Genomic DNA, 13,655 nt, shown 5'->3' on the forward strand with positions numbered 1-13,655 from the left:
GTTAAATGTTTGAGAAATAAACAGCAGGTGGCGCCACGTAATTGCGCTTGATGCAATTTTGAAACTGACCATATAGTTGAAATATAAAATCGAATTCACGACGAAATCATGATCAATAAATAATTAAGAAAAAAACGAGTAAACAACAAAGGTAATACTCTTCTTCTATTATTAGGACAAATTTGATGAACTTGTTGTCGATCTAAGGAGAACTGTACAATTGGATTTTTTATTAGTTGTTATGGGAACAATTTCATATTGACAAAACTTTGGAATGCAAGCACATGAATCTATCCTCGAGGGTGCGTCGAATATTTTAATACTAATTTTCAATATTTCTTACGAGTTCCCAAAAAAAATTGAATTGTTAAAAATGTCGTGTACGGTGTCATCGACTGGATCAAATTCCGAAAAAAGTGAGAAAAATCACAGTGTAAATCCATCTTCGGAATCGCTCTATACGCTCCGACTGAAAGAGTGGTCGCGACAAATTCTCGTGGCGAAATTGTCGACAGAGTGGGAAATGTGTATCCTCAATTTAATACCATCTCATTTGAAAAATAATCATCCAAAGTGTGTGAACAAAGTTTTGAGAGAAATAAGAGAACTGTACGAAGAAGTGATGGTGGATTGTAGCATAGCATCGATCGTTGGCACGCTGAGTGAGAACACCAACGATAAATTCATAACCAAAACAACGGTACGTTCTTGCGACAGTAGCTACGAATACAGTGTGTCTCGTCAGCGCCTACAACTGTCAAATAAATACTTTCTTTCCCACAGTATAATGAGACGAATAATCGAGTTGGCTGATGAAAAACTTGCTCGTGTCGTAGTCGACCTTGACGATATCGTAGAGGGCAATAATGGCGGTAATTTCGAGATATCGGTATTGGAGGACGAAATGATGAAAGAGGTCGCTCGAGTCGCGTGGATCATAAAGAACGAGTATTATCCCGAAGTGCTGAAGACCATAACAATGACGTTCAATAGTGATTCGAATCCGGTTCAGTCTTCGAAGGGTAACAATGGAAAACGCGTCCAAAAAAATATCGTAAGTGAAGGAATCAGTAAAAAAATTAAACTGTTACAATGTGCTACGAATTTATTCAGTCAACAGATCGTGATGATGATGATCAGAACGATTGATGAACTGACAGAACGACTGACTGATTACAGACTCAGATGTCCTCGATTGGAACTCCGGTTGGTTTGGAAACCTGAGGACAGTCGACTCTCGATCGAACCTCCAATTTTCCAAATATATTCCATGTGGCATTCGCTCATTCGTGGAGTGGAAAACATAGCCGATGATTTGCCAGGATTCGAAGAAGAATCGATGTTCCCTGGAGGGCGGACTGAGCCGATGAGAATAGCTTTGCCCGATTGGTATTCGAGCGAAGGCCATCGAAAGGTTGACGAGGCATTGGCAAAGGCAGTGAACCCCCTGAAAAAATACTTTGTCAAAATGGCAGATGATTTCGAGGCTGTAACATCTGCTGAAACTAGAAAAAAAATAGAAACTTTGATTTTGCCCATGGGCCAAGCAGGGACTGCGCAGAATGTTGACATGAATATCGATTATCGGTCCAGCGTCAAAGTGTTGAACGAACAGAACGAACAGGCAAGTGGGATCACCGAGATTTTGGACTCATTTGACATTGGAAGACTGGATCAGAGACCCGCCAGGATACAACTCATCGACGAAGTTGCTGATACCAGAAAAATTCTCATCGAAGGCATGCTCCAACGTCACGAAGAATACAACGAAAAAATTTGCCAGGATTTCGAAAATTTACGGGATAAATTACTAGACATTCCGGACACTGCACACGAACTGTTCAAGCTTAGTGAGTTGATCGCTTATCCTTCGATGAGCCTTTTACTGGAAGGATTCGAGGCCAGGGTCTCCAAGTCAGTCGAAATGCTGAACTCGTTGCTCGCCCTCACGAGTGACATGAGCGAGAAACACGTGCGGATCAATGGGGCTACGATAAACTGGCTTGTCGACATTAAGCCGATCGTCACCAAAAGTAACACGTTGTGCGAGGCGATGAAGAGCGAACTCGAGGACGAACTGCAGAGGCGAATAGCTCGCTTGAACCTCGAGATCGAAGCTATTCTGCCGAAATTTGAAGTATTGGATTACATGGATGATCCCACGAGGGTGGACGACTACGCGGACCACATCGGAGAACTTCTCGGTCACCTCAACCAGTTGGATCAAGAAATCCAGAAGATTAACTACGAGGAGAAGCTCTTCAAGTTCCCCGAAACGAGTTTTACCAGCGTTGAGGAAATCCGAGAGATTCTACTGCCTGTAAAGACCCTTAATAGTCTTGTTAAGGAGTGGAATCGCGATCACGCCGTCTGGATGGATGGCCCCTTCGAATACATAAACGCCGCTGAGGTCCGAAGGAAAACGATTCACCACTATCGAGAAACTTTCGAGCGACTCAACGGAAGCCTGCGTGTAAAGATTAAAAACGACCTTCAACAGTCATCTTCGTCCGCTGGACCATCAACGGCCAAACGACTGAAACTCTACACTGGAATCGTTGACGATCCTGATCCCATGCAACAACCAGCTCCCCTGACCATGTGCACCCAGGTCCTGGAACAAGTAAAACAGTTTGAATCGCACCTCGAACTCATTGATTGCGTTTGTAATCCTTCACTGAGGCAACGACACTGGCATGAAATTTCCCTCATTTATCAACAATCCCGAAGAATGAGTAAGGCCAACAGCGATCGATCTGCATCGTTAGCATCGTCGTCTTTGATAGTCGATACCCCGTTGGAATCTGCTGGAGAACCGTCGATCTCAGCCCCTGATGCAGGGACCACTCTCTCCAAGCTGATACGCCTCGATCTTGCCAAGGATATTGAGAAATATCGTGTTATCAGTATCGGCGCGAATAAAGAGCTGGCTTTGGCTGATCGTCTCAATCGAATGATTGCACGGTGGGATACCGTCGATTTTAGCATTGGACAGAGCCCCGTTGCCATTAAAACCTTCCTTCGTATCGATGAAATTGAGAGCCTGATGGAAGAGCACGAGACCGTCATCGGCGAAATGAGAGTTTCGTATTTCGTTAAACCAATCATCCAGGAACTTGCCGATTTTTCGTGTGCCTTGAACAATGTGAACTGCGTAGTCAAATCGTGGCTTCGTATTCAGAAAGACTGGCAAGAATTTGAAAAAGTTTTTGTCAAAAAGGCAAAAAATAAAGACCTCGCCCGGGCACACGATCGTTTCTTCAGCGTCCGTCATGACGTTATCCAGGTCGTAGAAAAAACCATTCTCAAAGAACCTAAATTTCGTGCCATCGGTGCAGAATCTTCAAAGTTGTCTAAATTACTGGCCGAAGGTGAAGATACTTTGGAAGGTGTGCGAGGAATGGTGCAGTCGTTCATTGGAGACGTGAGGAAGCTTTTTCCCAGATTTTACTTCATCTCTGAACGAGAAGCCATCGACATTCTTTTCGAGACGAATTTTCAAAAAAAAATGAGCCTCCTCGTGAGAAGGTGCTTTACGAACATGAACGCCACGAAGTGTAATCCTGTTCCACCTCTTAAGAATCGTGACGATTCAAAAGACAGAAATAGTTGTCGAGTCACGTCTATTATCGACAGCTCCTCCCAAGAGTTCACTCTGATTGACCCATTTAACGAAAAATCAAGTGAGAAGTTAGTTCCTGGTGTCAACGGTTCCTTCGTCAGCCCTTTCATCACCTTGGAAGAAACTCTAAGGCACACCATACGTCATACAATAACCAAAAGCTTTTACAGTTTGCTCGAATTGGATGAAGTGGCTAGTAATGACCTAGAGCAGATTTTATCGATCTTGACTGACGGCCCAGTAGAACTGGCTGGACTGTGCAGTCTGCGATTGCTTTGGTCGACGAGGATGGAAGAAGCCTTGAACCATGGTGAAGTGGTACCTGCAATGGATGGTCTTACGTCCTACGAGTTAGAGCAATCGAAAATGATCGAGTTGATGCTCGCCAGGTTAAAAGACAATACGATTCCAAGGACCCGTCGTAGGAAGCTGGTTCTTTTCATTGTTGAGATTCTGAAACAACGTGACATAACGAAATTGATGATGAGCAAAGTCGTGAAAAGTGGTGGAAGGTTTGCTCGAGATAATTTCGCATGGAGGGCACAAATCCGCTATTACTGGAGGGATCCTGACGTCGCAGTGTCGCTACTCGCTTCGGAAGAATCTTACGGCTACGAGTACAGCAGCTGCATCGAAAAAGACTCGGTCATCTGTACACCTCTCACAGAGAGATGTTACCACAGTTTGATGGAAGCCCACCGCAATCGACTCTACGGACTTGTTTACGGTCCGGGAGCGACCGGGAAGACTCGAACCATAGAAGCTTTGGCCCGGGTACTTGGCGTGGTTTTCAGGACTTTTGACTGTGCTCAAGGTCACCTGAATAGTTACCATTGCATGGATAGTGTTTTCCATGGGCTTGCAGGCTGCTCTCCGTCGTCGAGTTCATCTTGTTGGCTGCTTTTCAAGAACCTCGATGACATCAGACTCCAAGGATTATCGGTGCTGGCTGAGAGAATAACGTCGATAAAAAGTATGATCGAGAAGCGTTGTTTCGTCACCGGAACCATATCAACTCGAGCTGGAGCACCAAAAGGTCGATCAGCATTACCTGATGCGGTGAAAGTGCTTTTCCGACCCGTCGCTTTTGCTTTTCCTGATACGAAGAGAATCGTCGAGATCTCTCTTTTTGCTGAAGGTTTTTCAACGGCTGCAACACTCGCCGAGAAATTGGGACTCTTTGTAAAGTACTTGAGTGAAACCACGTGCAGTTTCACTGTCATTCGGGACTGCTGGGACTCTGGTATCAGGACGACCAGGACTCTCGTCAAGACTGCATGTGCGTTAAAAACTCGTTATCCTAACGAGAGCGAAGATACGTTGCTCTTGAGAGCTCTGATCGACGTTCATCTACCAAAGTTAATCAGGCCACATGACCTTGCGACCTTCCAACACATAGCAGACGACTTGTTCCCCAACGTGGTTCTACCGCCTCCGAATTATGGGAATCTCATGAAAGCGATCCGACGAGAACTCGATGAAAATGGGCCTCTGAATGGCGAGCACGATCCCTACTTGACCTTGATATTGAAAATCATCCAGTTGTTTGAACTTCTACTCACTGGGCAAGTCATCCTGGTCGTTGGTTCTTCACTCGCTGGCAAAACAACGATGATCGAGACTCTTGCTCGCAGTCTCTCGTCCATGGATCACGAAGATGAGCCACGGCTGAGTGTAGACTCCACTAGGATCAACCATCAGTCGTACAGCGGCGAAGAACTTTTTGGCAGCTGCGGTCGACGCTCGCAGAGTTCGGGAGGATTATGTTGGAAAGATGGAATTTTGAGCCGAGCTCTCCGAGGCACAACGACAGCGAGGAATCCAGATGGGGGAAAAACGAGGCGGTGGCAGTGGCTTGTACTCGATGGGCCTCTCCACACCTCTCTCATCGATAAAATGACCACTTTGTTGGATACAAATGACAGAACACTGGTCGTCGGATCTGGTGAGAAAATTCCCATGGGCGACTCGACGTCCATCGTATTTGAAACTTCTAGTACGATTGAAGCTACTCCTGCAACCATTTCGCGTTGCGGTATCATTCACATAGAGGAGTCATCGACGATCCATTGGAAGACGAGGATAAAACAGTGGATATTTAAACACCAAACGTCCCCTCGTGGCCTAATACCTTCTCCTTCGTCCTCCGAGCATCGAGATGGAAAAACGAGTGTCAATGAGGGATACGACAATTTTTTGCAATCTTTGTTGGAGTGGTCGCTCGACAAGTGTCTCGGATTCATTCAGAAAAATCTCATCAGTCGTCAAGGTGGTCTACCGATCGATGAAAATCATTCAATTGCATCGGTACTTAGACTACTCGAGATCTATTTGACAGGAGCCTTGGAACAGAGTGAGGATCATCCTGGTAAGGGCTTATTGTCTAAAGATTCGTCTGGGGTATCATCAAGGGATAGGCGGAACCCGCACGAAGAAGATAGGAAACAGGACCACGTAAAAAACGTTAGTACACATTGATAAAGTTAACGATAAACCGATCCATTCGATGTCTGATGGAGAATGTGGTTCTCTTTCTTTACAGTCGGAAAACGAACGAGTGAAATTGTATACCACCAACTTTTTCTCCTGGTCTCAAGCAGCTGTGCTCATGTCAATCGTTTGGGGGCTCGGTGGATCTCTTCATCGAGAGGCTCGCGTGGCATTCGATGAATTCTGTAGATCAATGTGGCGGACCAATGCTGATTTCCCATACGACGTTATAAGTGCACCCAGCGAAGGTCTCATCGAAGATAATATTTACGTCTTCAGCGCAGGAGCTAGTGGAAGTGGGTGCTGGAGACACTCGTTGGAAAGGATAAAAAAAACAAACGTAGCTGGTGATGAGATTGATCATTTTTGGAGCTCCAAACCGAATGCAACGAGCTACGTAAGCACGGTTGATAGTGTCAGGTATATGAGCCTCTTCGAAAGTCATGTCAAGAGTGGGCAGCCGTTCCTTGTGACTGGCGAAACAGCCAGTGGCAAGACTCTCTATTTGCGGCATCTCTTGAAGACCAAGATGGCTCCGAAGGGCTATCAAACGAATTTTTACAATTTTGGAGCTGACAGCTCTTCGTTCGTTGACTCTAACCAAATGGTCCAGAACTTGATTATCTCGAGAATGAAAAAAGTTGACAAACGCGTTTACGAACCGAACAACCGGGCTAAATTCTGCGTTAATTTTATAGATGACTGGAGTGTCGTGCCAGGATCAAAGGGGGATGCAACTTTGAGGGAATTGATCAGACAATATTACGAATCTTCGCATCCCGATGGATGCTGGTACGACGTGAATACCGGTGATCGCATTCTACTCAACAATCTTATATTCCTGGGTGCAATAGACCAATCAGCGACTCGGAAACATTCTAATCTGTGTGGGCTCGGAGACGGGAGATGGCTCGAAGCAGGAAGATTCTTCCGACACTTTAATTTGTACCTCATCGATCCTCCATCAGCAAAATCCATCTTCCGAATCGGTCACAATATACTGTTGTCAAACTTGCGGAGCAACATGTTTAACGCTGACGTTTCTGGAACTGTAACGAGTATCATAAATGCGACCATCGAAGTTTACTCTTCCATTGTCCAGCGCCTGAGACCCGTGCCAAGCAAGCTGCAATACCGGTTCAGTCTTCGAGACGTCAGCCGCCTCATCGACGGATGCTGCCTGATTCACAAAGAATCAGCCGAAACGAAAGTCACGTTGATGCGACTCTGGGTCCACGAAATGATCAGAGTTTTCGCCGACCGTGTGGTGGATCAAAGCGACGCCGAATGGTTTTTCGACAGAATGAAAGAATCTGCAAAGTCCCATTTTAAGGACACTTGGGACACGGTCTTCGACAGCCTACCAAAACACGCAGTCCCTGGCGGTCCAGACCAATTAACCAAGGACAGCTTTCGCCATTTAGTGTTTTCCGATTTTATGCGACTACCGGATACGCCACGAGATTCGGAAGTGATCCGAAACAATGCTAGAGCCTCAATCAGCTCTGGTGAAAATACGGCAGCCAAGCAGCAGCAGCAGCAGCACCGCTACGAAGAAATCAATTCCTTTCGCGATGGGTTAAAAAACCGAGCCCTTTTCTATCTAGAACGCTACAATGATCAAGTCAATGTTGAGAGGAAATTAGATTTACTCCTGTTTCCTGAAATGTTGGAACATCTCATACGGATCTGCCGGATTCTTGATATTCCTGGTGGCAGCCTCTTGATGATTTGCTTTGGCGGAAGCTCCGGAAGAAGATCCCTCACTGCTCTTGCAGCTCACATCAAGTCACAGCGGTTAGAGGAACTCAGCTGCGGTGTCATCGAGTCAATGATGTCTTCGAACACGCCTCTGGCTGCTTGGAGAGATGACTTCAAAAGGGCGTGTTTCAATTGCATTGGAGAATCGAGCAAGGATTTCTGTAATGACCTGGGGGCCACTAATACACGAATCAAAGATTGTACGTTTTTTATAAGCGATCGAGAAATCATCGGTTCCAACAGTTGCTCGAGTATCCTCAGTGATATTTGCAGTCTGATGAAAACGGGGCAAACGACGGATACGAACTTCTTCACGACCGAGGAACGAGACAGTATCGTAGAAAAGTGTCGTTTATTAGCTCAAAAGGGGGACCGCAATCGCGAAATGAGCAGCCTTGAAGTATTGGATTATTTTTATCACACATGCCAAGAGAAACTTCACTTTGTTTTATATTTTGATAAATCGGGGCTGAGAAGTCAAGGCCCGCTCGGGGAAGGGACTTTAGCTAAAATTCTAAATCACTGTACCATCGACTGCTGTGGAAATTGGCCTGAGGAAGCACTTTACGAGATCGGTAACAAGTTTATGAAGTCCGTTGACATCGAGAATCGTGTGAAATCCGCGACCATCACAGTGAGTAAATATTTTTGGGACGACGTGATCATCGGGAAGGAAAACGCCGAGGGAATAAAGAGCGATCGATCGTCGGCTGTCGTCGCGTCGAGGGGATTGCCAGTAGCCGCTTATATTCACATGGTCAAGTTGTACGGGCTCTCGATAAACAAACGCCAAAACGAGATTCGCGTATCCAGAGAAAAATATCTCAGTGGATTGGACAAATTAAAATCAGCCGACGAGGAAGTGAGAAAAATGAGATCGACTCTGACCAGACTGCGGCCAGAGTTGGAGTCCTCGGCGAAAGAAACCACCGAGACAATGCAGAAAATAGAGACGGAAAATGTGAGCGTCGAAATGGCGACTATTCAAGTGAAGCGTGAAGAAGAAGCGGCCAATGAGATTGCCGAGGTTGCCAGCATTTTGAAGGAAGAATGCGAGGCCGATTTGGCCGTGGCTATACCGATCCTTGAGGATGCGATAGCCGCCCTCAACACTCTCAAACCAACGGACATTACGCTGGTGAAGGCGATGAAAAATCCACCAGACACAGTGAAACTCGTTTTAGCCGCGGTTTGTGTTATGCTTGGTGTCCCACCCGATCGCTCAACCGATCCCGTGACCGGCAAGAAGTCCATAGACTATTGGGCGCCGAGCAAACGCATTCTAGGCGACATGAACTTTCTGCAAAACCTCAAGGACTACGACAAGGACAACATACCACCATCGGTGATGACTGTCGTGAACAAAAGTTACATGAACGACGAAAGTTTCATGCCACATATTGTGGCTAAAGCTTCGAGTGCTGCCGAAGGCCTGTGCAAGTGGGTACGCGCCATGGTTTCTTACGACGAGGTAGCCAAAGTCGTAGCTCCGAAGAAGGAGAAGCTGGCAGCAGCCGAGCGCGAATGTAACGCTATTCTAGAATATCTCAATGAAAAACGAACCAGTTTAGCTGCGCTGAACGAAAAACTAGCTGCGCTCAACGCCAGTCTCCAGGCAACTTTGGCCAAAAAATTGCAGCTGGAAAATGAGGTCGCTAGTTGTACGGACAAACTGAAAAGAGCCGAAGCGCTCATAGCCAGCTTAGCTGGGGAAAAAGCTCGTTGGCTCGAGGCCGCTGAAACTCTGACGCGCACTTGCGACAACCTGGCCGGTGACGTACTCCTCTCCTGTGGACTCGTCGCTCTTTTGAGCTCATTCAGTGTCAACCAGCGAGATAATTACATCATGAAGTGGAGGAAAGAACTCGATCTTCTTAAAATACCCAACTCCGGGGAATCCTATGATTTCCTCGCCTCTCTTCGGAGCAACGTAAACCCTCGTCCGGTCGGCAGTGGCCCTTCCGAAGACCCGAAACATCGGCTGTCTTTGAATTCGTCGTTCAATCAAGCCAATACTTTGATCCTCGAACACTCTCTTCTTTGGCCTCTTATCTTCGACCCTCAGAATCAAGCCAATATATGGATCAAACGCGTGGAATCTTCCAACGGACTAGTGGTCGTTAAACCAACGAATCCACTCTGGTTTGTACAGATTCGAGAATGTATCGAAAGGAATCTTCCAGTTCTGCTGGAGAACGTGGATCGCTCTGTGTACTTAGAAAAGACTCCGGCGATTCTTCGTTACTCCAGTGCCTTTTCGACTTCCCCACACTTCAGACTATACATGACTAGCCGGATATCCTTCAACGAAGCTTCGGGCAGTCGCCGCCTCGACGAGCCCCACGACATGTACAAAAGGTTCAGCGTCGTCAATTTTGCCCTCGCAAACGAGACACTCGAGGATCGTCTTCTGGAGATAATCGTATCGCGAGAGAAGCCCGAACTGCGCAACACTTTCGACCGGCTAATGATGACGAGCGCTGCCAACAGGAGGCTGCTCGACCAGGAAGAAAACCAGATTCTTGAAATCCTGTCAGGCGCCAGCGTCAATATCATCGAGGACGAGAGAGCCATTGAAAAACTGGATCGCTGGAAACAATTGTCTCATGAGATGAAGGTTAGACAAATTGAAACAGTGAAAGCCACCGAGCGAGAAATGGATGAACTTCGAAGTACTTATCGACCTCTGACCAAGTACTGCGCTGCTCTTTACGACACTCTAGCGTATCTCGTCAACTTCAATCACATGTACCGATTCTCTTTGGATTGGTTCGTTCGTCTGTACGTCAGATCCATCGACACCTCAATGAGAAGCGTCATTCTCCATAAGAGGTTGAGGTACCTTGGCTCGTCCTTCACCTTGACCCTTGACGCCAGTGTAAGGAACGCTCTTCTCGATGAGCACAAACTTCTGTATTCTTTTCTTCTCTCCATCAAAATCCTTCTCGACTCTAAGAAAATGGACCGAATGGAGCTCGGAGCACTGTTTCTTACCAATGTGGTTGATTGCAAGTGCGAGGAAGACTACAACTTGGGCCAGGAATCTGGCGTCGAAACGCCGTCCAGTGAAATCAGGTGAATCCTTTTGTATATAGCGTGGATACCACCATTGATATTTCCTCTAATCTGGAATGTTTCCAGGAACATAAGTTTGGAAAAAAATGGATTCGTTGATTTTTCTAGGGACATCAAGTTCACTGTAGGCCAACAACTCAGCAACGCTCTACCGAAAATCTTTCACGACCTTCCAAAGAGTTTCCAGGAAGAATCCTCCTTGTGGGACGGTTTCTGTAACGGTGACATCGAAGGTCTGCCAGCTCCGTGGGACAGTGAGCTAACCGACTTCCAACGATTGATCCTCGTCAACAGGCTGCGACCGGAGAAAACCCTCGAGGAAGTATATCGGCTAGTTGAAAACACTCTGGGATGGAACTCGTTTTCGACTTCTTCAACGAGGATTCGAGACAACATAGTTGCGCGTTCCTACGACGAATCGAGTTGCGTTGTTCCACTGATTTTCGTGTTACCAAGTTATCTGGTGCCGCATGGACTCGTTCAAAAGTGGGCTAGGACCATCGGGTTTTCTTCCAAAGTCCAAAGAATCTTGATGCCTCCTTCCTCACCGGTGGAATACTCAGGGATCGAGGCCAAGATCGAAGCAGCTCGAAAACACGGTGGATGGGTTCTTCTGGAGAACTGTCATCTAGCTTCGGACGAGTGGCTCGCGAGGCTCGAAAGTATTTCGGAGTCCCTTGGTAACAACGATGATACCGCGTTGTCCTTCCGCTTGTGGTTAACCAGCTATCCAAGCACGAATTTCCCTATAAGCATATTACACGATGGTACCAAAATTTATTGTGAGCAGCCCGGAGATCAGATAAAGCAAAGCCTCTTAGACTTCTACGCTTCTGAGCCCTTGGACGATCCAGATTTTTACAACACTCTCAGCGCTGGCAACAACGCCAGAACTTTTTCTAAGCTCGTTTACGCACTTTGTTTTTTCCATGCGATTGTCACTGGGCGACAGCGATTCCACAACCTCGCTTGGAACGTTGGATCTTACGAATTCACCGATTCCGACCTCAAGATCTCCATCGGTTACTTGCATCGAGGATTTCAAATTGATCAAAGTCGAACATCAACTGGCAATGGGGGATTGAAACGAGACAGCAATGGAGTCGCAGAGGACCTGGTTGAAAATTTGATGTATTTGGTTGGGGAGTGTTATTACGGTGGAAGAATCTTGGACCCTGTGGATCGTGACTGTCTCAAAGTCATCCTCAACAGTTGCTGCAACATCGAGCTCGTTCGATCAGTTAATAATTATGTATTCGAAGGTGCCGATCATTCGTCAACGAACGTCTACGAGTACTCTGCACCCAATAGAACGGAATACCGTGATTTCGTTCGGCACATCAAAGACTCTCTACCGATCGGAGAAGCACCACCAGGGATTTTCGGGTTGGACAACAACGCTGCAATTCTGAGAGACCACCAGAATTCAGATTATTTCGTACATTCGCTGACTCGCAGTCTCCTGCTCATCGACAATGACATATCAGCGCATCCGGATGAACCAGTGCGCCCACGATTGTTGGATGTTGTTCGGGACATCAGGACAAAATTGAAACTGAAAAGCATCAATGATTGCTCAGATGCTTGGCTCGATTTGGAAAGAGTCACAAGCCATTACCCTGTCGCTTACAAAGAACCTTTGAACGCTGTTCTTGTCGAAGAAGTTCAATTTCATAACAGATTGATTGCAGTCATAGAAGCCACCCTCACTGATGTCGAAACAAAAATCTTTGAAGCAGAATATGAAATCATTGAATCATTGAGCCAAAATAGAGTTCCCGGTAAATGGATGATCTGTGGATTGTACATGACTAACAGTATTGATTGCTCTACTCTTTCCCGGTTCATTGAAGCTCTTTCCAGTCGCCATGATTTTTTCAGTTCCTGGATAGAAAACGGTCATTACAAAGGAAGTTTGTGGGTCGGTGGATTAGCCGACTGCAGGAAATTTCTTCTTGCAGCCCAATTGACTTTGTCTCGAAAAATTGGAATTCCTCCGAGTTCTCTTGCAGTGATGTACGAGGTGACCAATGTCAGAACCGACCAGCATAAACTCTGGAAGCTCATAGCAGTTGCTGCAGACCTGATGAATTGTACTCACATCCATGGACTTCATTTGTCTGGGGCTCGATGGGACGTTGAACGTTCCACACTCGTCGAAACTCTCCCAAAAGTATACTGGAATCCAATGCCTATCATTCGTTTAATACCGAGCTCTATTGACTCGTTATCCACAAGGAAGGAGGAGCAGTGGAAAACTAATTATTACGCTTGTCCACTTAACCGGTCCCCTGTGGCATGTCAATCTTCTAGTTTTCATTTCCTTGGCTCTTTGTCCGTTAATTATATTACGAGAATACCGCTGGAAAGCAAGGACATTAAAATCGAACACTGGATTAAACGAAGAACTCTTTTGTATTGCAATAAATAATACAACTCAATCGCTTGCGTACTGTCATCAAATGATTAATTTAATCATTCAAGTACCCATGCACTTAGCACCTACAGCACTTTTTTGTTGTATCCGAATCAAATTATTATTAATGTTGAATAAATATGCAAATAGAAGGTCTGGAAAGATGAAAAAATCTTAGAAAACTTGGCAGAGATTTGGAACGAAGATGGGAATCAATTGTAGAAAATATAGAAAAAAACGTACGTGCAGCAATAGACCACGCAATAGACTTTTTTGGCGCGAACAGCGCCA

General features: G+C 46.0%; 1 protein-coding gene and 1 long non-coding RNA gene across 2 annotated transcripts; one reads left to right on the plus strand and one right to left on the minus strand.

Annotated features, from left to right (window-relative positions):
* Positions 1-416: 416 nt before the first annotated feature.
* On the plus strand, positions 417-13,406 carry LOC122412009 (dynein axonemal heavy chain 12-like). Its single transcript, XM_043421219.1, has 5 exons — positions 417-700; positions 784-1,054; positions 1,180-6,085; positions 6,165-10,948; positions 11,057-13,406. Exons 2-5 carry the CDS (start codon positions 1,029-1,031, stop codon positions 13,377-13,379), a joined length of 12,039 nt encoding a protein of 4,012 aa, XP_043277154.1. The 5' UTR covers positions 417-700; positions 784-1,028; the 3' UTR covers positions 13,380-13,406.
* On the minus strand, positions 13,345-13,640 carry LOC122412031 (uncharacterized). Its single transcript, XR_006261283.1, has 2 exons — positions 13,608-13,640; positions 13,345-13,519 (listed from the first exon to the last, which is right to left on the minus strand). It is a non-coding gene; the product is annotated as an uncharacterized lncRNA (long non-coding RNA).
* Between the last annotated feature and the right edge of the window lie 15 nt (positions 13,641-13,655).

The sequence above is a fragment of the Venturia canescens genome, chromosome 6, assembly GCF_019457755.1.
Source record: "Venturia canescens isolate UGA chromosome 6, ASM1945775v1, whole genome shotgun sequence".
Lineage (NCBI taxonomy): Eukaryota > Metazoa > Arthropoda > Insecta > Hymenoptera > Ichneumonidae > Venturia > Venturia canescens.

What these genes read in the sequence shown, in the direction of transcription:
- LOC122412009 (XM_043421219.1), top strand. Translation starts at nt 1,029, where the DNA reads ATGGAAAACGCGTCCAAAAAAATATC. An exon ending in AACGCGTCCAAAAAAATATC is followed by an intron (nt 1,055 to 1,179) that starts GTAAGTGAAGGA and finishes GACTGATTACAG; the next exon opens with ACTCAGATGTCCTCGATTGG. An exon ending in AACAGGACCACGTAAAAAAC is followed by an intron (nt 6,086 to 6,164) that starts GTTAGTACACAT and finishes CTTTCTTTACAG; the next exon opens with TCGGAAAACGAACGAGTGAA.